The sequence below is a fragment of the Prinia subflava genome, chromosome 4 (genome assembly GCF_021018805.1).
Source record: "Prinia subflava isolate CZ2003 ecotype Zambia chromosome 4, Cam_Psub_1.2, whole genome shotgun sequence".
NCBI classification, from domain to species: domain Eukaryota; kingdom Metazoa; phylum Chordata; class Aves; order Passeriformes; family Cisticolidae; genus Prinia; species Prinia subflava.
The window spans coordinates 9,381,032-9,404,433 of NC_086250.1; the positions used below are offsets into that span (position 1 = coordinate 9,381,032).

The following is a 23,402-nucleotide window of genomic DNA, read 5'->3' on the forward strand; positions in this document are numbered from 1 at the left end:
ACCTCAGCATTAGAAGAAAGGGCAGCTTAGTATGCATTACATCTGTTTTATAGGCAGAGAATATTCAAAATCAACCCATTTTTGATGTACAGGAGTTGGCCAACTTGTTAAAATGATCTCTTCTGACTCATGTAGCAAAATAGGGTGGACCAAAGCACCTGCACCAAGTTCTGCATGGTGCTGGACAGCCTTGACTCCCACTGAGGCATCATTTGAACCTCACAGCATGAGGGTGTTAGTCTGTAAACCTGTGGTGCTCAAAGAATGCACTTATATAGGAAAATGTTGGAAGAGTTGTTCATGTTCATCCTTCATCACAGGATGAAGATCGAGTATTTCTGTATGTTTTTAGACTCAATAGAAACCTTCAGCTGGCAAAATTGTTTATGTCTAGATTCAGTTAAATCTTCAGATATTTGTCAAGTCAAAATGTGCTTCAACTATAAAATTGGATTGATTTGTAACTGCTTGCTAGAACTGATGTGACAACCTCACCTTTTTTTTGAACAGGTGACTGTTAATGGTGAAAGGGTTCTTATCCCCTATTCCAGCAGTTTGTTTGAAATCACTGCCTATGGAGAAATAATGCATGAAATCAAGTTCTCTCTTCTTGGACATAATCTAACATTTACTCCAAGAAACAATGAATTTATTCTTAGACTTAATTCAAAGAGCTTTTCTTCGGGAACAAAAGGGCTTTGTGGTAAGTTTGAAAGTTAGTACTTTTAACAGCTTCCTACTTGGGCTTGAACTTCTATCTATTTTATTGCTATTTGCGAATGTCCAAATCTGTAAACTCTCTGGGTGAACTGGTCCCACACTTTTGGGGGAATATTGGAAATCTGTCTAAGTTTTTCTACTCTTATCCCCAGTGTGACAGCTCATTGATGCCCAGTAATACTTTAGAAAGATCAGCAGAGACAACTTGAAGCAAGAAAAAACAGAAAGCCATCTTCCCGATCTGTGAGAGAGATCTGTGAGAGAGATCTGTGAGAGAGATCTGTGAGAGAGATCTGTGAGAGAGATCTGTGAGAGAGATCTGTGAGAGAGATCTGTGAGAGAGATCTGTGAGAGAGATCTGTGAGAGAGATCTGTGAGAGAGATCTGTGAGAGAGATCTGTGAGAGAGATCTGTGAGAGAGATCTGTGAGAGAGATCTGTGAGAGAGATCTGTGAGAGAGATCTGTGAGAGAGATCTGTGAGAGAGATCTGTGCTTTTATTTTTGGATGAGGGTTTCATTTTAGATTCTTACAAATTCACTTCCGTGAGAAATATGAGCAGTGCATGCAGTGAAGGTGAAAAATTTAAAAGGGCGACTGCTGCTTGCGTGAGTTAATTCTACAGTGTCCTCAGTGGTGTAATCTATACAGAGATTGTACCTCTGTGGCATAACCTGTACCTCCTTTAGTGAGGAAACAAGAAACAAGACCCGGGGTATTTATGCCTCTATTGACAACAGCAATAAGGAATATCATGAGTTCCTCGAGCTGCCCCAACCAGCGCCATCTGTCCCACCCCTGTTTTTTTATCCTAGGTGTATTTTCATGCTGATTGCTCAGGGATTTTTCTTTTCCCTTCTCTCGCCCTGCCAGGGCTGTGTGACCAGAACCACGCCAATGACTTGGCGCTGCGCAACGGCTCCGTGGCCGCCGACAGCGGCGCCTTCATCCAGGACTGGACGGTGCCGGAGCCGGGCAGGGCCTGCGAGAGCCGCAGGGAGGACGGGTGCTCCGAGCGTGCCCCCGGCCACTGCCGCCTGCTGCTGGCGGAGCCCTTCGCCGCCTGCCACGGCGTCATCGCCCCCAACATGTTCTACGAGGCCTGCATGGAGAGCAGCTGCTACGAGGAGGAGGCCTGCGAGATGATCACCTCCTACGCGCACATCTGCAGGGAGTACGGCGTCTGCGTGGACTGGAGGACGCCGGAGCTTTGCCGTAAGGGTTTTGCTCTGTGCTAAGAGCTGATAAGGAAATTGTCCTGCTTTTGGAGAGCTCAGTGTAATGTTAATTATTTGGATGTTCCGGATCAAGCTTGATTTTCCAATGCTCAAGTGGCATTGCAGATCTCATAACTGGTTGGTTACCTGCTAAGCTGAATGTTATGGAAGAAGTGTTTCTTGGTAAACTGTTAACTGGTAAAACTCCATGCTAGAGGGAAATAAAGATACTGTGAACAGGTACCCAGAGCTCTGTGGCAGTACCTGGCTGTGCAGCCACTGAACCTTTGTGGCACCAGGTTTGGGCTGAGAGTCTACCAGGCTGTTTTAGCAGGAGATATCATTGCTTTGATACAGATTTTAAATGGTCTGAGGGGGACAGAGAGACTTGTACTTTTGGACTAGTGGAACTGCTTCCCAGCCTGTCACTGCCATACCTGGCACAAAACAAGACTTTGCTTTGTAACAGTTTCACAAAATCCTTCCATTTCTATCAAAGCCAAAGCTTTTCAGAAAGTGGCTCAGAGGAGCCAGTGTGATTTTAAGTTTCTGCTGCAGGGAAAAATGGGGAAATAGCCTCTCTTTTGATGTCAGTTCTTGCCAGGACATGCCAACTGGGTGTAATTTGCTTTGCAAATCTGGTTCTCCTTCTGCCTGGGTTTTGCTTGTGTTTTGAAGGTGAAAAATTTGTGCTGTGTAGCAGGATGTGAGTATTGCACATTACCAGAACACAACCAAGGCAAACAAGACACTCATGCTGGAGCCAAACTCAGACAGCTGTTGCCTTGCATACCTTCTCTCCTGAATTCTCATAGACAAGTAGTTCTGCTTCTCTGCTTTCTCTTCCTGGTTTTTTTTTCCCTTTTTATTTGTTTGTTTGTTTGTTTGTTCTGTTTCTCCTGAAAGCCCTATTAGGAGGCATACCCAAAGATCTGCCAAAAATGCAAGGAATCATTAAATACCAGTAAATAACTCTTGAGGTGGCTTATTCTCCACCTTATCCTGTTAACCTGTCTACTGAATATAGTCTATTTAGAAAGCAGAGGGAGAACATTGCCAGCCATTTTCCAAATTCAGTGCCACAGCAAGACTTTGCAAATTGTAATGTCCAAAGCCGGATGTCAGCAGATTACCTTAATAACTGTGCAGTTTTCAAATTCTTATCTGGTTACACGGCCTGTACAAGGATAGACAAAGAGTTGCTCATTTTAGCATAAAAGCATAAAAGTGTTAAGTGTCCTAACAATAACATCATCATCCTTCTTCCAGCAAATGCCTGTGTGCAACTGCCAACAATTTAAATTGTCAACATTTGATTTATCCAAGTTGCATGAATGACTAAATAAACACTACAGCTTAATAATTACTCTACCACTGTGTGTTTAAGAACAGTAGCACAGTTGTGGATTACCTTGCTTTCCTCCTCCCAGTGCACTCAATTCCTGTCATTCTTGTAGAATTTTACTTTAGGTTTTGTTGTGCCATATTGGGACATTCCAAGCACTGCAAGTCCTTCCTGATTGCTCTCCCTGGGTGGGTGAATATACTCTCTGGAATTCAGATATATTCAGCCTGAAAAAGAGAAGGTTTTGGGGTGACCTCATTGTGGCCTTCCAGCGCCTGAAGGGATCCTACAGAAAAGATGGAGAGAGACTCTTGACAAGGGCATGGAGAGACAGGGCAAGGGGGAATGGCTTCAAACTGGCAGAGAGAAGGTTTAGATTGGAAATCCGGAAGAAATTCTTCCTTGTAAGGGTGGTGAGGCCCTGGCAGAGGTTTCCCAGAGCAGCTGTGGCTACCCCATCCTTGGCAGTGTCCAAAGCCAGGTTGGATGGGGCTCTGAGCAACCTGGGATGATGGAAGGTGTCCCTGCCCAAGGCAGGGTGTTGAAACAAGATGGTCTTTAAGGTGCCTTCCAGACCAAGCCATTTTATGATTCTACAAAATAATTTGCTTTAACATGGAAAGGGTTAATGTCAAAGACCTTTTTTTTTTGCGTCTCCACTGGCTGCTAGAAGAGTGTGTGTAGACAGTTTAGCTGATGAATGTTTTCATGTTTGTTTGGGAGCTTGGATTTTCTTTCAATGTTTTTTCTCAGGGGACTGAAAGAAAGTTTTATAAACCTCACAGCAGTCCCAGACTGGGAAATAAGAAACACTTTTTCTAATTGAAGCTGTAGAAAAAAATAGACTTAAGGGAATACACAGTGTGGAAGCTATGTCCATAGTTTTTCTGAACAGCTATTGCCCTAATTTTGTGTTTGCTTTTAGAGACAATATCCTCAGGTTTGTGAACACATCAGTAGGAAGTTTCTGTTGTCTTACAGGGCTATGCAATTTTCCTTGATTCAATTAATTCTATTAATAAGGCAGTTTAATTAAAAAGATGCAGAAATGCAGCAGGTTCAGTTTTGAAGTACCAAAATATTCTTTTTGTTAGCTTTCTGTAGTTGTGTGGGAACACTGCAGCCTATCAAGTTTAACAGTAAAATAATAGTAATAATAACAAATCTTTCTTCAATGCTTTAGTCTGTCCTTGCTATCTCTTAATCATACACTATTACTATATACATAAGGTTCTAAATTCTTGTCTATGGTCCAGTGTTGGAAACAAAATTTGACAAGACACTTGAAGCACTATATCATTGTTGGGGTGAGTCATATGTTGCTGCTAATTGATGTGGTCTGAAAATGTGGTTTGCTGATGTGTGCTGCAAGGGACCAGATCCATTCATTGGGTGATGGCTTTCTAAAATGGAAAGAATTCTAAAGAAAGCTTGATAGGAAAGATTGATTTCTATTTTTTTAGATCTCTTAAATAAAGCTGGTGTTGTCTTCTCTGTCTTGCTCAGCCATGAAATGTGCCCCGCATCTGATATATGACCACTGCCACACAGCCTGTGTGAAGAGCTGTGAGAATAATACCAAAGTCAGTGTCTGCAAGGATTATCCCACAGAAGGCTGCTTCTGCCCTGAGGGAAAGGTGATTTTTGGTGACAGCTGTGTTAGTGAAGAAGTCTGCACTCAGTGTGTCAGTGAGGATGGCACACACCATCAGGTAACTACATTCACAGCAACCTCTGGCTGTGGTTGGAGTTCACACTTTTGAAAGTAAATCTGTTTTCCCTTTGGATACTTTATTTTCTAACTCAATTCCTTGTAATCTCCTGGCTGTCAGCCCCATTTAGCTCCCCTAGTGTGAAATTGGCTGGGACTGGATATAAAGATCACAGCTGGGACTGTATAGATCTGGCAAGGCATGACAATTCCATGTGGAGGGAGGTCTAGAGGAAAGAGAGGAAGAATGATGGCATAAGTGAATATTAACCAAGATAAACATCTCCATTCAGCAGACTTTTACAAGTAATGACAATTTAATCATAAATCTGAATCCTTTACTTAAAATATGTTGTATTGTCTTTGCAAAGCTCACTGAAATCCTCATGAGGGACAGTGGAGAGACAGGGATCAAACTCTTTTCCCTGTGACCAGGGACAAGACCCAGGGAATGGCTGGAGCTGTGTCAGGGGAGGGTTAGGGTGGATATCAGGAAAGGTTCTTCCCCCAGAGGGTGTGGGGCACTGCCCAGGCTGCCCAGGGAATGGTCACGGCCCCAAGGCTGCCAGAGCTCCAGGAGAGTTTGGACAGAGCTCTCAGGGATGCATAGGGGGGGATTGTTGGGGTGTCTGTGCAGGGCCAGGGGTTGGACTGGATGATCCTTGTAGGTCCTTTCCAATTCATGTATGAAACATGGTGGGAAGTGGTTAGACCAAGTCAACATTATGTTAGGTGGTGTTTGTCTATATATATATATATTTTTTTTTTTTGAGAAGAATTATTATTTCATTGAAATTTATTATTTTAGTGTTAATGAAAATCCACTTTACTTAGTTCAGGCAGCCCTCTCTGTGGCACTATGGGGTTGGGAAAAACTGTGGATGCTGGGTACCAGACTGCAGTGAAAGGCACTGTTGATGCCAGCATCACACAGTGGGTGTGTTCCCTGTTCCAAACTCTTCCCTGTGTCCCCTGTTCCAAGTAACAGGGATGGTTCCTCTTCACTCCCAGCTACTGAGCTCTTAGAGTTCACGTGTACATCAGCCAGTCGTCTTCAATCCACATTTCTATTGTTGGATTTGAAGGAGAAGGGACTTTAATTGCAGTGTTTTATGGGCTTTAGATCCTTAATGAGATTTTTGGGGAGGTGGAGGACAGGGAGGATCAGCTCATGTAGCTGTTTTGCCTCTCCATCATTGCAGGCTAAGCTTGTAAGCAATACAACAGGCACTTGGGTCAGGATTTCCTTGACCTCCTTCTTTTCTTCTGGTGTTCATTCCTCTGTTCTTTTCTACCCTAGACTGTCTTTGGGCTTATGGGGTTTTAGTCCCAACACTCACACAGAATGGCTTAAAACGTAACTGTTTCTGAGTATAGATGCAGTATGCTTAGATTTGTCTTTTTTTTTTTTTTTCCTATCTCTAAAAGGCTCAGCAGAGTTAGTTTTAAACCATGTTCTAGAGTTTTCCAGATGACAGCATTTTTTTTGTGGTATCCTGACCTGCTCTACATGTTCTTACCCAGAACCTAGATTGGTTGTGCAAATTAAAATGCCTGATAATGTGTCCTTCCACTTTTACCTCCCTATTCACATGGGTGTTAAATGTGCGTAGTTCTGTGTGAGTAACTGCATCTTTAATATCAGTGACTTCCACTGTCATGGGAAGGAAGAGTGATTGAAAAATTACTTTCGTTACTGATGGTTTCTGAAAATACTCATTACCCCCAGGTAGTCACCACAGTGCCAATTTTTGTTTTAGAGGTGATATAGTGCTTTTCCAGTCTTCAGTCCACTGAAGAGTAAAGTGATGATACACCAAATATTTTTCATATAAAAATATGCACTATTTATTTCTCTATGTTGAAGACTTACTAATCAGGGAAAGCAGACACTTCTCTGTATTTCCCAAAATAATGCTGTTTCCCTTATTACCACTGAACATGCAATCATGGTATGTAGTTGCACCAGTCCACTGTTACTCACAATAGCCTGCAATTGCATTTATATCTGAGCATTTTTGATGCTTAAAACAATAGTAATTCCTCATCCTATCCATTCTTTACATATTTTGCTAAAATGGCACACTACAGTCATTGCAGAATTATGTGTCTCCTTATGTTTTTACTGTTAACAGAGCAACCAACTCTTCATAGATAAATCGTTGTAAATCTTCTGATTTTCCAGGTTAATGTTACTCACCCTCACCTACTCCCATCCTCCCATCCTAATATACCAGTGACCAGAGCATGGGATTTCTATCTAACATGCTGTTGTTGGGTTTTTTTCCTTCAGCACATGGAAACGTGGATTCCTGAGAATGAGCCCTGCAAGATCTGCACATGTCTCGATAACAAGAAGATAAACTGCACGGTCCGACCCTGCCCGACTGTCAAACGTAAACTCATTTGGCTCTGTGATTGGACTTGAATTGATGTTTTGGTTCCTGGCTTCCTAATTCTTATCCAAACTTGTTTTATGGGTGTTTTCTCCAGCTGTCCAGTGTGGTCCGTGTGAAGTCGCTCGCCTGCGCAGGGGCCCTGGCCAGTGCTGCCCTGAGTACGAGTGTGGTAGGTTCTTGTGAACTCTTGGAATCTTCTTGGTCTGTACTTTTACCAGATATTTCTGAGGTATACTGTCCCTTTTAAAAAAATACTTTAATTCAGTGCTGCATTTTTGATACCACTGAATGATTGTACAATCAGCTATGTGGAAAACCAAACAGCTCCTTAAGCTATGAGTCTCCATTCACTTCCAACTTTGTCCCTCTTTCTGTAGTAGATGAGGAAGGATGGAGCAATTTGTTTTTGTCTAAATGACATTAGAATTTTTTTTCTCAAGCATTTATTTTTGCATCATCTATATTTGCCCATTAAATATAACATTAGAACCTTAATCCCCGTAACCTGATCTTGAACTCTTCTCTAAGCTATTTTGAAAACAAACTCTGACCTGTTGAACTCTAATGTACTTCATATTTTAAGACAGCAATTGAGTGTGAGTTTAATGGGGATGTGCATGTGTGTGTGTGTCCTTCCTTGAGGACTAAGCAGGCGTGGTTTTAAGCGATCTCTGAATTTCTGCTCCTAGTGTGTGACCTGGTTTCCTGTGATTTGCCTCCTGCCCCTGTCTGTGAGTTTGGCCTGCAGCTTGCCCTGACCAACCCCGGAGAGTGCAGACCAAATTACACATGTGGTAAGAACATTTTTCCTACCAGGGAGTGACACTGGAACGCTGCATTGGAGCAACACTGACAACTTCCTTTAGTGATTATTTCTCTCCCTCTGAAAGGTTTAATTTTGGTGCCAACGGACATGTAATGATTTCCCAGACTTGGCAGAAGTGTGTTGTTGGCACTTTGAGTACACTTTCAAATTAAGGACAAGAAAAACACTTTACTTCTTGGACACGTGTTCTCTGACTCTGATGCTTATTTTATAAATCTTCTTGTTTGTGTATGAGACAAGAATTTTTTTGGCAGGGCAGGAACTTTTCTGAGTTCCTGAACCAGAGCCTTTTATATCTGCATTACTCCTTAGACTTTAAGCAGATTTATAACAGTTTGAGGTGGTGATTAATGCCTTGCTGCCAGAGAACTGTCCTGTTCACTGGCAGCACTCTAAAAATCCATGAGCTTGACGCAGTGCCCACCTTTTCCTGCCAGCCTGCAACAGGGAAATGTGCAGCTCCATCCCGAGACCTTCCTGCCCGTCGCATCGGACGCTGACCGCTGTCAAGACCGAGTGCTGTGATAAATACGAGTGTACCTGCAGCTGCAGGAACTCCACAGTGAGCTGCCCTCCCGGGTACCTCTCCCAGTCTCTCACCAATGACTGTGGCTGTGTGTCAACCACCTGCATTCCAGACCGGGTAAGGGAAGTGAAATGTCTTTTCCACACAGAGTGGCAGCACCAGAGCAAGCAGGCAGCCAGCTAGATATGAATAAACCCCCAATGAGACTGCTGGAAAGTGATGCCAGGGCATTTTTCATTTACAACTGCCTGAAAGAAACATACTGTTACTTCATACTGTTGCTTCTTTTAGTACAGTAATTTAGTTTGACATAACCAGTCCATTTTTTGTAACTTTGAGATAATATAAAAAAAATTCGAAACTAAAAGTCACTCAAACATCAGGAATTTCAGAGGGGATTTTTGTTTTCAGGTAACAGATATACATACTTTGGTACCACTACCGTTGCTATATATTCTTCCAATCCCATACTAAATTTATTGATATATTTGGTACACTTTAGACCTAAAATTCCTTGTGCTCATTGATTACCTTTGTCTCTGCTTGGGAAGGTGGTGTGTCTTTTAAGAACTGTATCACCACTTTTATGTTTTTGCCAAATTATGACTCTGCTAAGCTTCACTAGGATATATTTTTCTTATTTTGCCAACCTTTTATTAAGATGTTATATTAAGTTAACTTTTAAGATAAAGTTGCTTAGAGGAGGGGTTGCAGGGCAATGCAACTTTTTCATTAAACCTGAACATAGGGTTACATTGGCTTGCAGCTCAGGACATCTACCTTTTATTGTCCATTTCTGAGTAGTTCATGACCTTGCATAATTAATATCATGTCTCTGGGACTTAATTGCTCTAGTTATAACAATAAATGATGTTCTCTCTTTAATACCAAGCTGTAAAATTTACTAATAGAAAGTTCAAGATAAGGGATGGCTCTGTGTTTTAGGGATAGCTGTGGTGGCCTGAGGATAAAAAACTTTTAGGTTCAATTAATATGTCTTCAGATCAGATGGTTTAGCTGGAAGAAGTTTTGTCTTCAAGGCTCCTTCTAGAGGACTTACTGTTTATTATCCCTGAATATTGTCACATTATACTTACAGGGAAACTGAGACCCTGGGCAATTCCACTGACTGCAGATAAAACTCTGCAATTTATTTTGTATGAAACAGTAGCTTTGTTTGTACTTTCATTTCCTCAAGAGACTGGCCATAATTTTAAGATCTGTAGCATTTCTAAGGAATTCAAAATATTCCACAGAATTCATGGTTGCTTTCACACCTTAAAATTCAGCCTTAAAAACCAGGAGTGTGTCCTGACAGCAGCAGTGTGCTCTTTTATGTGTTAATTATTGCATTTAATAGGTATGTGTGCACAACAACATAGTGTATCCTGTTGGGACAACCTGGGAAGATGGATGCAGGGAATGCTCTTGCACCAGTGTGAGGGATGATGTTACAGGACTGCAGATGATGGAATGTCGTGACAAAGAGTGTGACACGTTCTGCCCTCGGGTGAGTAACCAGTGAACCAGTGCAATAACCAGCAGAGCCCTGGTGGGAACCTGCAATGATCCCTTTTAAGCCTCCTTGTTCAGAGAGTAACCAGAGAAAAATTAGAAAAATAAGTGTTGTAGCAATGGATTATCTTGGGAGCAGAATCTAAGAGCATTAGTCTGAGCATTATTGACTTTATTTTAGGGCTATTTTTTAGGACTGCATCCTGCTGCCAAGAAAAGCAGTGACAAATGTATTTTACATTTTGATAGAAGAAAAACTGAAGAAAATCCTGAAGTGTCTGTCATTTACACCACTTGCACAATAAGTGTTCATGATGGCTGAAGTTCAATTGCAGATGTCTGTTCTAGCTCAAGCTCACTTTATGAAGTTCCCATTTCAGCTCTGTCTGTTGCTCAGCTCTGCCTATTGTAGCAGTAATAACACCTCATGCTGGGACCTTTATTGTGCTCAGACATCTGCTACATCCTATAAAACCCTGTGGTTTACTTTTGGAAGCCTGCAAAGGAAGTGTGAGCCACTTTGTTTTATTGGTTTAGATGGTCAAACAGGAATAGACAGATAATTGGTACAAAGAGTTGGTAGAGGAATGTGATTTAAGCCAGATAGTAGGAAAGGGTTCTTCTCCCAGAGTGTGGTCAAGCATGGAACAGCTCCCCAGGGAATGGTCACAGCCCAAAGCCTTACAGAGCTCAAGAAGTGTTGGACATGGTGGGATTGTTGGGATGTCCTGTGCAGGGCCGGCAGCTGTACTTGATGATCCTTATCAATCTTATGTACTGTATCATTCTCTAGGGCCAGCCAAAAAACCCCAATCCATTAGGAAAAAACCAAGAAAGCTAGGGCAGAGTTTGATGAGAAAGTTTTAAGATTCTGAATGCAGTAAAAATCATGAGAGTAAATGTAGAAGTTTTCACCTGTTGCAAGAGAATCCCTTCAGTTTCCATATGTAGAAAAGACTTGTCACTGTTATGGCAATTTTAATGAAATATTAGGTCTAAAGTATCTGGCTGTGTTTCAGCTCACATGAATATTCTAATAAAATCTCATTAATGCAAAGCTACAGTTCCTTGACATTGCAGCATCAAAAAAATCTGGTTAAAAACACCTAAAAAGACTTGGTGGAAATGATGCCAGTTCTTTATGGAATTTGTAATTTCTTCAGCTCCTTTAATGGCTGTCAAGGCTGCACAACTAAAACTGTAACTATTACACTACCTGGGTAGCTCAGATTTTTTTCTCCTTTGCTTACTCCTGATTCAGTGGATATACTGAATATCAAGGACATCAGCAGTGCTGTCATCTAGTTTGAACTGACCTTAAACTTATTTTTCAGTTCAGATTAGATGGCATTAAAATTTTTATTGATTTCAAATACATACCTTAATCATGAATCATTACTAGGATGATATTTGAACTCTGCTGATACTGGTTATTAATTTCATTGCCAGGTGTTAAAGTTGTGCAGTATCATTTTTGACAGTGTCATCTGACTTCTGTGAGAACAACTTGGAGGTTTTTTTTTCACTTGCTACACACACAAAAAAAAGAGAAAAATAGCCTAAAACCCCCATAACATGTACTAGCTCTTGAATTTTTACTTCTCTTGAGTTTGCCATGCAGAAAGTTGCATCTGGTACTTCAGATGCTTCAGACACATGTCTAAACTTACTTAGCAGATAAAAGTAATATGAAACCAAATTCTCAACAGCACAACTTTTCTCACAAAAAAGCTGTGACATCACATTTTATGACAATATATGGAATAGACTTCCCTATCAAAAAGTCCATTGATTATCAAGGTGTGCTAATGTGCTTCATGTTGCAAATCAGGGACAGTTCATGAAGGGAGGGAGCAGTTGGGGATCCCTCAGTAATTCAGCTTGACCAAAATAAAATTATGCTTATTTTTACAGGCATTTTTCACATGAACAATATTATGTGACAGAACATCTCTCCTTCAGCTCTGTATTGAGATCAGAGTTATGTTGTGCCCCTTGGAGACTGCCTAGCTATTACATATAGAATATTTTATTTCTAATTAGATTAAAGCTTTTTTGCTTTCTTGCACTTAGATATTTCACTGTTTCAGTATTTGACTACTTGTTTTAAGAGATTAATATGTATTAAAAGTGAGAATTGGGATTCCTGTTGTTTCTGTGGATCGGGGTTTTGTTTGGCGGTTTTTTGACCTATTTTGCTGAGTTTGTGAGTTTTTTCTTTAATAACAGAGGGCCTACTGTTCCATTTTCATACTGCTTATTTAGTTTTCCTTAATTAAGTGTTCAACTTTGATAAGATACATAATCTCTAGCGTTGTATAGTAGTTTCATTTTGTTGTCTTAATTTGTAGATTTTTTTTTTTTCAAATGCCTTTTGCAAGTAAGCTGTTGGCTTAAACTGTGTTGGACTTTGCAATGCTGGGTTCAACTTGGTCTTAAAGGGTTTTTTAACCTAAATGCTTCTGTGAAAAGATGAAATGATCAGTCAAAACTGGTCCCCAGTGACATGTCTGAGCAATCTGCATCCTCCCTCTGCTTAAACACAGATGTCTGAATGTGCTCAGACTGAATCCTACCCTTGAATTTTCTGGAAGGGGAAGGGCAGTTGTGAGTTCTGATGAACCTCCAAGATGCCACAAGAGCAATTTTTACTTTTACTTTGCCTTTGTAAGATACTGTTAGATATATATAAAAAATATACTTTCAAAAATATTTAAAACCCCCTCATAATTACATCTGTCGTTTTTCAAATCTTCTCTTCCTACAAGGTTGCTAGTATTGAATATTAATCCTCAAAGAAAATGCTGGGATTGATGTTCTTGTTTGCCTCCTCTTCCTGAGTAAGAAAATCCTTTTCTTTTCTTTCCTCCTGCAGGGCTACAAGTACACTGTGCCAGAAGGGGAGTGCTGTGGGAGATGTCAGAAAACTGCCTGTGAGGAGCCACACTTCTGGGCTCGGGGTGATGAGGATCCTCCTTTGCATGCGGTGAGGAGCCAGTGGGATGGATGCCTCCCTCCTCTCAAAAGCCCCCTGGAATTATTTTGTGTTCCATGGAAGGAGATGAAGATGATACCAGCTTTTTCTTCCACATATCAAGCAGCACTGAGAGACAATGTTTTGGGTGTCCTGTGACCTACCCAGTCAATTCCCACATGCAAATCCTCCCTGCTCTTTTCTGGGCCAGATATTTTGTGTACAATTACCAATTTCAGCCATGGTAGCTTGAACGCATTGGATGTAAGTTCTTTGGGTATAATGCCTCCCTGGCTGTCAGCTATTTGTTTAAATTAGCCCAGCTAATTTGTATTGCAATCTGCTGCTGTCTTTAAAAAAAAAAAAAAAAGCTTGTTAAAGTGTCATTTTGCAACCTGCCTTTTTAATTGTTTTAACAAGGGGATTTCTTAATGTGGATCGCTATTCTTTTTTGCTTAATGAAATAAGCCTTCAGAAGGTCTATTTTTGTGTCTCACTGACATTTTTTTTGTCCTAACACATTAATAGTTATACTCTGCAGTCTCTTCCTTGCTATATCCTCTTGTAACTCTTCTGTCATTAGTGAAGAATCAAGTATTTAACTTCAAAGAAAGTTTCCTAACTTTCTGAGCAAAGATGTTTGAACTGACTGCAGCTGGGGATCTGATCTTCAGTTTTGCTGTTCTTGAAGTACGTTCAGAGTGGTATCAGTGAAGGAATAAAACCACAAGGCAACCAACAGCTCCTCCCACACTCAACTGTGGCAGCATCTTCCTCCTGGCCTCTGTTGATGTCTGTTCCCATAAAAAGCATTTGAAGTTCCTGCTTTGTCTGGCCTGTGGGTGATGATAATAAGAGAGCTGTCAACAGGATCTTGTCTTTCCTACATTTGCAAGTGTTTCAGGTCTAGAGCCTATTGCTAGAGCCTCCTTTGGGCTTTGAGCTGATTTGCAGCAGGTTGCAGCAGAAAGAGGAGCAGCTCAGCTGCAGTGCAGCCTGTCAGTAGGGAATAAATGCAGATTTAACTCTACTTAGGACTGCTTTTCCATCTTCACATGTTATTTGAATTGTCCCTTTTAAAGGATACTCCTGTAATTCTTATTCTCTACAAACAACATGATCTATAAACTGATTGTCACGGTAAGGATTTGGGGAGAACTGCTGAGGGACACTGTTCCTGATGCAGCAAATGTGCTTTTGGCAAGCCAGCGTCTGGCTGGGGTGACCTTCCCTCTGTCCAGGGGCACAAATGCTGCTGCTTTTGTTTAATTCTGTCACAACCTCCCCTCAGGTTGGCACGGAGTGGCGATCCCCCTGGAACCGCTGCGTTGTCAACGAGTGTGTGCGGGTGAACAACGAGGTTTTTGTGCAGCAAAAGAATGTTTCCTGCTCCCAAATGGATGTGCCAGACTGTCCAGAGGGCACTGAGCTGCGCTGCAACCAAGTGATAGACTGCTGTCCTTCCTGCAGATGTGGTAAGGTCTGGGGATGACAAACGGGATCACTCCAGCATGAATTGTTTCATGGAGTGGTTTTCTATTGCTCAACAATTTTAAAAGTGTGTGTTTTGGAAGCGTAGTCCCACTTTGAAGGGCTCCTGTGTACAGAAGCACCTTCTGCTTCTACTGCCTTCTACTGAGTACAGAAGCACCTTCTGCTGCATCCAAAGCCCCATGGGCAAAAGGGGAGGAGGGGATTCTGCCTTCCAGTACCTGAAGGGAGCCTGTAGAAAAGATGGAGAGAGATTCTTGACAAGGGGTGACAGGACAAGGGGAATGGCTTCTCACTGACAGAGAGGAGGGTTAGATAGGACATTGGGAAGAAATTGTTCCCTGTGAGGGTGGTGAGGCCCTGGCACAGGGTGCCCAGATCAGCTGTGGCTGCCCCATCCCTGGCAGTGTCCAAAGCCAGGGTGGATGGGATTCTGAGCAACCTGGGATAGTGGAAGGTGTCCCTGCCCGTGGTAGGGAGTTTGAACTGGATGATCTTTAATGTCTCTTCCAAGCCAAGCCTATGATTCTATTACTCCTAACATAGTCTTGGCTCAAAAGTCTAAATCAAAACACTTGGGTAATTGGCTACAGTTTGGGAAGACTCCCAGTTTTTAGCTGACAAGTGTGTGTGCAACCACAGGGTGAGGAGGGAGCAGTGAGCAGTGGGAGGAGGAGAGGATATATGCTCTCTAATTTACAGAAAACCCGAGTTCATCATCTGAGAGTGTGAGGCTTGGAGGGCAAAGTTTATGTTCTGCCATGTACTTGTTCAAAAATAGCTCAGCCAGAGATCTTTTTATGCAGCATCTCAAGTATAGCTCTGACAATTGTTACCTTGCAAGGTGTAATGCAAGGGGGCTCAGTTATGCCTCTTTACAGTAAAACTGGATACAAATTTCTCCAAGCTGGAACTGTACTGAGTCAAAAAGGAATAACTGTGGTTGATTACATTTTGGAATTGTCATTATAATGGTAATGCTAAATGGAATACTTTTTTCTTTTTCAGCACCCCTGAATGGTTGTCCTTTGAATGGCACTGTTATCGGGGTAAGACACAATTCCTTTTACTTGTTGAGATTATGAGATATTTAAATATATGAATGAGCTTTTGAAAGACACACACTTGTCAGAATATACACACACAGAATTCAGGGCAGCTTTTTTTCCAGATAGAATCTCTGCAAGTGAGATCTTGGACTAAAAGCAGTGCCATGGGCCTTAGCAGGTCTATGTCCAGCTCCTGGCTCTGCCTGGGTCTTCCTATATGACAATGAGCATCTCTGCAAAATGGAGACAGCAATGTTTCCTTATCTTGAAGGGTGCTTAAAGAGTGCTTAGAAACTGTGATAATGTGCATTTTGTAATGGTTTGCAGACTACCAAACACACAGGAAACTCACTGTGATGGTTAATCTCCCAAGTGATCCTTGCCCACTTTGGGGAAGCAAAACCTTCCCCTATTCTGTTTAGAGGATAAGGCAGATTAAAGCAAGGGTGGAGACTTCCTCCACCTGTGTGGAAGGAGAGGTATCCCTCCTTGGCTATTAGCAGGAACAGGAAAGCTGAGCTTCCTCCCTGTTTGACCTCTTTTCCCTTTCAAGATCCCTGCTGATATGCCCTGTGAGGAAATTTTTTCTCAACTGCGTATTTAATGGATAGATTAAGATATGTTTAACCCAGCCCATGATAGTGGGAATGATGGGACTTAAGCATCTGATCTCATTTATGCTGAATTTATCTTTGGAGAGCTCTGTCAATTGTCCATTGTTTCCCTAAATCCATATTCTGGCAGCACCTCTGGTGTCAAAGAGCTCTAACTATTCTCACCATCCCCCAGGGAGACAGGTTCTCTTTAGTCATTTAACCTAAATTTAACCTACTCATTCCTGCTTTGTCAACGTGTGTCTTCCTTTTTGATTTATTTAAAAGTAAATTTACTCAAATCTCTTTATATTTTAATGGTGTGGCAGAGAGAACTTTTCTCCATCCATTTCTTCTGCTTTGGATTTTTTTTTCTTCTAGTCCAAAGGCATAAGTTTATCAGTTTTTAAGAGCTAAAACCATGTCATCAAGCATCCATCATTCTGTGTAAAGATGACTTCCCTGTAGAATTAAATCCAAGGAAAAACTCTTGTTTTTCTTGTCAGAAGAGAAAAGTTTTCTTGTCACAATGCTGGTTTAAAAGTGATAAATTGTGGAATAATCTACTTTCTCTTTAATCCCTCTATTGTATGTTGTCAGAACTAGTTGGCATCCTATAAAGACAATATTTGTAGGGAATGTCAAGCAGGGCAGTAATTAGCAGCTCTTGACACCTTCTCTTGTACAGGATTATATATTCCATATATATATATATATATATAAAAATTTCTGTATTGCAAACCAAAGCTCTTTCCAGTTGTTCTGCCATGACTAATTTTTTTCTCCTCCAACTAAATGTTCACCTGATCAGTCAAGTAAAGTGCTTTTTCTGTCTTCAAGCATTTAAAAAATATTTACAAATAATTTAAAATGAAACATAAGCAAATTTTGAAATAAAATGTCATGTTGAAGACAAAATGAGAAGTGTCTGTGTTTTGAAAATTTCAAAATATCTCACCTTTTGCAATATTGGAAAAAAGTTTCTAAAATTTCTTAAACTAGCTTCATTTAATGACTTAGTATAAGTTAATTAACTGCATGTCTAAAATATTTTGAGCACCTGGTGTCACTGCAGCTTTGTCTTGTACAATTCTCTGCTTCAGTGACTGGTTCCAGAGTCCTGGTCAGGAGAGATGTGGTGTCCACAAAGTTTATACTTTCTGGATTTCAAACCCTTTATGTTGGGTCCTTTAAGAATAGTCATCAAGTTTCATTTTATATCAAGGGAAAACTTTTCTACATTAACTCCTTCCCTGAATAGTTCCAAGTTTTGGGTATTTTACTGCATTTCTGGTGTCCTTAATCCCTTTACATTTTTGTCATGTATCTGATTACCAATATTATATTCCAGTAATTTGGTGTATTGTATCCACTCTCCTATTCTTATCAATGCTGTGGGTTTTACATGCAATCTTCCAAGCAGGTGGCTGTATTTACAAAAAGGATTATCTGTATCTCATCTGTTTTCTCAGGCTTTTGCTGAGTAGCATTTTTGAAGTGATCTGAGCAGATTTGAGCTTTATGCAGCTTATTTGGTGGCACTGGGTTAGCAGGTGTTGACATTTCATTCCTAGATAGCCAAAGCACGATAGGTGTGTTATATAAAGGGAAAAAAAGTCTGTATCAATCAATGTATTATTTTGTTCAGTTCTGACACAAGAAAATTTGGGATCAGGGCAAGACCTGCCCCAGAAATTCAAGGCACCTGTGTGTGAAGATTTCATTTCAGTGTATCTCTAGTAATCCCTGTGTTCCTGTCTCTCACAGTGACTGTCGTATGGATTCAACTTTATCTATTTCATACTTAATTGGAATGTTAGAACTATTAGAAGATTCCATAAGGATATCAGTGTTATCAGTCGTGGCTTTGTAGACCCTTTATGATGATAAAGCCTAGAGCCATTGAGGCATTCCTTGATAAACCGTGTCATGTGGTCTGTGCAAAAACTGTCACCCTGCTGTCTGACTGCTTTCCAGTGTTGAGATCAGCACTGGAAGTTTGGACAACAGTGTTGGATCAACTGGAGTTCATAGGATATTTGCTCTCCATCTGCTGTGGTGTAACCCCCACCAGCAGCCACTCACTCACTCCTCCCCAGCAGGATCGAGGAGAGAATGGGAAGGGTAAAAGTGAGAAAAGTCCTGGACTGGGATAAAGATGGTGAAAGTAAAAGCTGTGCAAGCAAAGCAAAACAAGGAATTCGTTCAAACCTTGCCATGGTAGGGCAGGTGTTCAGCCTTCCCATACAAGCAGAATGGTGACTTGGCAAGACAAGTGCCATAACTCCAAACATCCCCCCTTCCTCCTTCTTCTCCCCACTGTATATTCCGATCATGATGCCAGAAGGTCTGGAATGTCCCTTTGGTCAGCTGGGGTCACCTGTCCCAGCTGTGGCTCCTCCCAACCTTCCATGAACCCCAGTCTCCTCAGCAGCCTGGCAGCAGGAAAAGCAGAAAAGGCCTTGGTTCATGGAATCCTTGCTTGGCAATAAAAACATCTCTGTATTATCAACCCTGTGTGCAGAAGAAATCCAAACCACAGCTCCATTCCAGCCACCGGGAAGGAAATTATCTGTACCCCAGCCAAAATCAGCATGTTTTCTCTCTCTCCAGCAGCAAATTTTTGAGTGTATTGCCATGTCTGCCTCCATTGAGGTTTTTTAACCCTCCAGATTAATGGTAGCCACTACAAAAGGTTAAACCTGGAAAGCTGAGGAATCCCTTGTTCACGTCTCAAGCTGAGCTGCTAAAAGACAGGGATCTCCTCCTCTGTATTTCCTCTTTCATCATGTTTTATGTGGAGGATCCTTTTTCTAGACCTCAGTAGAGAGTCATTATTGTTACTGGTTATAGAGGCCTGAGGACCTCTGTTGTCCTGGGGCACAGAATAAGAATGTAGTTCAAATTCTGTGCTCAGAACATTTTTCCTTCAGAGTATTGGCTCTAAATTACCCATAAATGCATTACTTTTACTGTGGCCAGCTTCTTGTCTTTGCTTCATTTGTTTAATGAGCATTTAATGATTCAAAAAGGAATCTGAGGATATGCACAGTACCAAGTCAAATCAGTGGTGGTATTCCATTAATATCTGAAGTACAATTCAAACCTTTCATAATCTAGCAAAATTGTCTATTTACCTTATTTATTTGCCTTATTTATTTACCTTATTTATTAGTTTTTAGAAGTTTGTGAAAATCTTGAGTAGGCTGCTCCCGCTTAGCCCCTTCACCCTTTGTGGTTTGTTATTTTGGTGTTGAAATGAAGGGCTTTGCACTTGGGAGGAAAAAAGAGTTTGTCTAGAATTCCTTTGAGTGCAGGAATTACTGACTCCACATATTTTTGTCTCTTAATGGTTTGGAATTTTTGCTCTGCATTTTAAGTGTCATTTTTGCTTGCTTTGAAAAGGTGATGGGATTCAGTAAACAAGGTGCTGGGGAAGAGCTCAGGGAATTTGAATTGTGCTCAGCTTGATTTGCTTATAACTATGGACAAGTAGAATTCTTCAATCAGTAACTCCTTTTTTTTTTTTTAATTATTTGTCTTTTCTTAATTTTAAGCTTTTAGGCCTTTAGAGATTCCAAGCAGCATTGTTACAAAAACTATAACAAGCAATTTCTGCCCACAATCTGTGGGTTGGGATGGCACTAGCATAAAAATTTGTTGCCAAATCAATTCATTACACTCAAAAAATGAACTCTTGGCAACTACGTAGTCAGAAGAAAAAAATCTTCTTCATAACTTTCAAGCATTCCTTTCTTGCTTGCTAGATTTGTAAACAACGAAGAAATGCCAATAACATTTCTCAGATTAAGGACTTCTAAAGGGATTTCTTGAAAAATAGCCTCATGCCATGGCTGCTCGTTCTGGAATTAGAGATGAAAAAAATTGGGGTCTCTGGAAACTTGGCAACATGGGTTTCTCGTTTCTCTAGCAAAGAATTGCAGAGCAAGCTTTAGCGAAGGAGATTTACCCTGAAGTCCCTGTTTACCTGAGTTTTGCTGGTGAGGTGGTCACTGACTGACTGACAAATGACTGGTTGTGACGTTTCAGCACGGGAGGCGCCTGATGGTGGATCCGTGCACGACGTGCGACTGCTTCCAGACAGCGCCTCGGAAATACACCCTGAGGTGCACCAAGCTGAACTGCCAGGCCTGCCCAGCGGTGAGTGGGAGCATTGGGGGGGCTGCTTAGGAACCAGTCTGAGCAGAGTCCTGTTCCTCTCTATACACACCAGTTTATGTCTGGTGCGACTCTGGGGCCTTTGGCCCTTCTTCAGGTTCTTCTGAGAAGCCTTGGCTCTGTGTTCTTTCTGTGAATTGGATGGTATGCACCAAATCTGATCTAAATCCTCAGCACAGCAAAAATAACTTTACATGGTATGCAGCTCCACAGGCACATTTTATTGTTTGTTTCAGATGACTTACCCTTAGGGCAGTATAAGGTTTGGCAAATCATTTGTAACAGGAACTGCTGAGTCCTTTTTTTCCTATAGTGTTATCTGGCAGCCCAACCAGATCTCCATGCTTTAGGCCTTTGCTATGACTCTTCCAAATTGTCTAAAAGCTGGGCTCAGTAGCATTTGTTTGGTTCCCAGCACATGCCTTTGGGGATTTTAAGTGATTGTCCCCATCAGTTCGCACTGATTTTTGAAGTCTTTGCTGCCATCACCAGCAAAGAATGACCTTGGGTGAGAAAGCCAGAGGGATATAGCTTCCATTTTTATTCCACTGACCAACAGTGTGACAGGATTGCTTGATTAGTTCTGCTCAGTTACGTCGTTTTCTCTCTTAGCACCAATACCTGGAGCAGAAGGAGACCTAAGTGAGTTTCAGAGACTGGTTTGATCTCCCCGTGTCCAAAGAGCACAGACCAGCAGCAAAGTTTCACAGAAAAAAATTTAAATGCCTCTTCCTCTTCTCCATCCTTTCCCTGGGTAGTGGATGAAGCCCAATGGGCCCAACCATACCCAGGACCTGTGCAAGTGGTGGCTGTGGCACCCAAAATCCATATTTCTAACTAACATGATCATGTGGGCTCCCTGGCTGATGTCCAGGAGGGGCACACACTGATAGGGTCCCTGGAACAGAGAGGGGCAGAGTTTTTGATGAATCTAATTTCTCATCCTGAAGTGGAACTGGGAGACTGGAAAGGTAGTTAAGTGTCTGTAGAGAGTAATCTCTACCAAAAAAAAATAGAGCGAGACTGCAGGCTCAAATTATTTCTTGCAACCCTTTTTTCTTGAGGAATTGTCAACAGTGTCCCAGCTGGCCTGTTGTGAATAGAAAAATGATGTTGTGACTTCCAAATGATGTTGAGGGACTGGTCAGTGGTTAGGACAACCCAAGGCCAGCCAGTTTCATGTGGAGAATGCAGCTCAGATAATTCATAAGTGTTCCACTGGGTCATCAAACTAGCCTTGATCCCTTTTATTTGGTTGTGTGGATATAGCCTGTGACAAAAAGGACAATCTGGAATACTTTTTGTGGTTCCAGACCCCAATATGATCCCTCCTGTAAGGTTTGATTATAGGCATAGTCTTCTGAAGGGAAAATAAATGGCCAAGCTCAGTGCTGAGCAGCTTTCTCAAAATATAACTTCCACAAAATGTAACCTGGCAGACACATAAAAAAACCCCAGATACACCAGACTGAATTTGTGTCCAGAGACGTGTGTGCATGTGTATGTTCCCACACAAAGATACACAAACCTCCATTCTTGCTGCTCACTGCAAGGAGCCAGCTGTAGAAATTAAAGGTAGAGGAATCAATATAATGCATGATAAAAAAAAAAAAAAAAAGTGGGGGGGAGGGGTGGTGTGGAGGGAACATTCCTCTCTTGTTTCTTTCACCACCCACACATTTCCCAAACAGCTCCTTTTCCCCACGTGACCCAAAAGTACAGACTGGACAGAAAACCCTGAAGAAAGGGCCATTTCCAGTTGGGCTTATTAAAGATTGTGAACTTGTGTTTGGGAGATGTGCAGCTACCCAAGGGAAGTTGGAGTATATATCCCTTCCTAGCCATTGTAATGAATTTATAGAGCTTAATGGGGGAAGAAAATCAAATAAGATAAAGAAAGTCTTCATCTCCCAAGGCCAGTGGGATTCAAACACTATACAGGATCTTTCCTGTCTCAAAGCCTTTGACTTCATGCAGATTAAAAGCTATTTCTTGCTAATGAATAAAATTTAAGAGTACAAATGGGTTAAGAGTACCAATTCTCTCAGGAGCACCTGCTTTCTCCTGCATGCTGAAGTTGTGTGAGGAAATGCACTGGCAATTGAAGTGCAGCCAACTCCAGCATATTCTGCTCAGGAGGGTAATTTTTTTTTTGGTCATTTTATGACCTGCTTTAGGTGCTTATATTTTTACCAGTAGGGAAAGTTCACCTAAATAACAATGAACTACGTTTCCCCCCGATGATTTAATAGCAACCCCCCTCCCCAATTTCTCTTTCTACAAAAAACATATGGATGACATGCATGGCTTCACTGAACCAGAAAGTGTTTGTTTTCTTAAAAATGTTCATCTCATCATAAGCAGCTGTTGGTTATCTGCAGCAGCTGGGGACATTACTGTGGGACACTTCATGTGTTAGCTCAATTCCTTTCTGCTTGGTTTGGTTTTTTCTTTTCCATTATCCACTCTATAACTTTCTATCTCTCCACCTAGTGCTGCTCATTCCCCCTGCTCTTTCTCATGCCACCGTTTTTCTCTTCAATGCTGTTTGTGGGGCTCCATTAGCCCCCTTTTCTTTCTTTTTCTCCTTTTCTCTTTTATTATATTGTACCTTCTCTGATGCTCTGTTATTTCTTGTATTATCAAGCCATTTTCTTTTTCTTTCTATACTCCAAATTTTCCAGCTTAGCCTTGTTCTGCCCTTTCCTTGCCCAATGCTAACTGGATATTTTGCTCTTTTCTCTCCAGTTTCAGCACTTCCAACAACTTTTCCATGTCTTGCTGTGTAAAATTCATTGAATTTTTACTGAGTTTTACTTAGAAGAATTTTCCTGGCTATCAATTTGTCCACTGAATCT

At 41.3% G+C, this 23,402-nt stretch overlaps 1 protein-coding gene across 1 annotated transcript in view; it reads left to right on the top strand.

The window, feature by feature from the left end:
- VWF (von Willebrand factor) overlaps nucleotides 1-23,402 on the top strand; it is a 117,246-nt gene that overhangs the window by 86,664 nt on the left and 7,180 nt on the right. Inside the window, exons 36-47 of the mRNA XM_063395388.1 lie at nucleotides 511-703; nucleotides 1,593-1,934; nucleotides 4,788-4,993; nucleotides 7,286-7,388; nucleotides 7,486-7,560; nucleotides 8,081-8,185; nucleotides 8,655-8,860; nucleotides 10,104-10,253; nucleotides 13,134-13,244; nucleotides 14,524-14,707; nucleotides 15,732-15,772; nucleotides 20,416-20,526. Of these exons, the coding sequence (XP_063251458.1) occupies nucleotides 511-703; nucleotides 1,593-1,934; nucleotides 4,788-4,993; nucleotides 7,286-7,388; nucleotides 7,486-7,560; nucleotides 8,081-8,185; nucleotides 8,655-8,860; nucleotides 10,104-10,253; nucleotides 13,134-13,244; nucleotides 14,524-14,707; nucleotides 15,732-15,772; nucleotides 20,416-20,526 (1,827 nt within the window). The remainder of the gene's footprint in view (nucleotides 1-510; nucleotides 704-1,592; nucleotides 1,935-4,787; nucleotides 4,994-7,285; nucleotides 7,389-7,485; nucleotides 7,561-8,080; nucleotides 8,186-8,654; nucleotides 8,861-10,103; nucleotides 10,254-13,133; nucleotides 13,245-14,523; nucleotides 14,708-15,731; nucleotides 15,773-20,415; nucleotides 20,527-23,402) is intronic.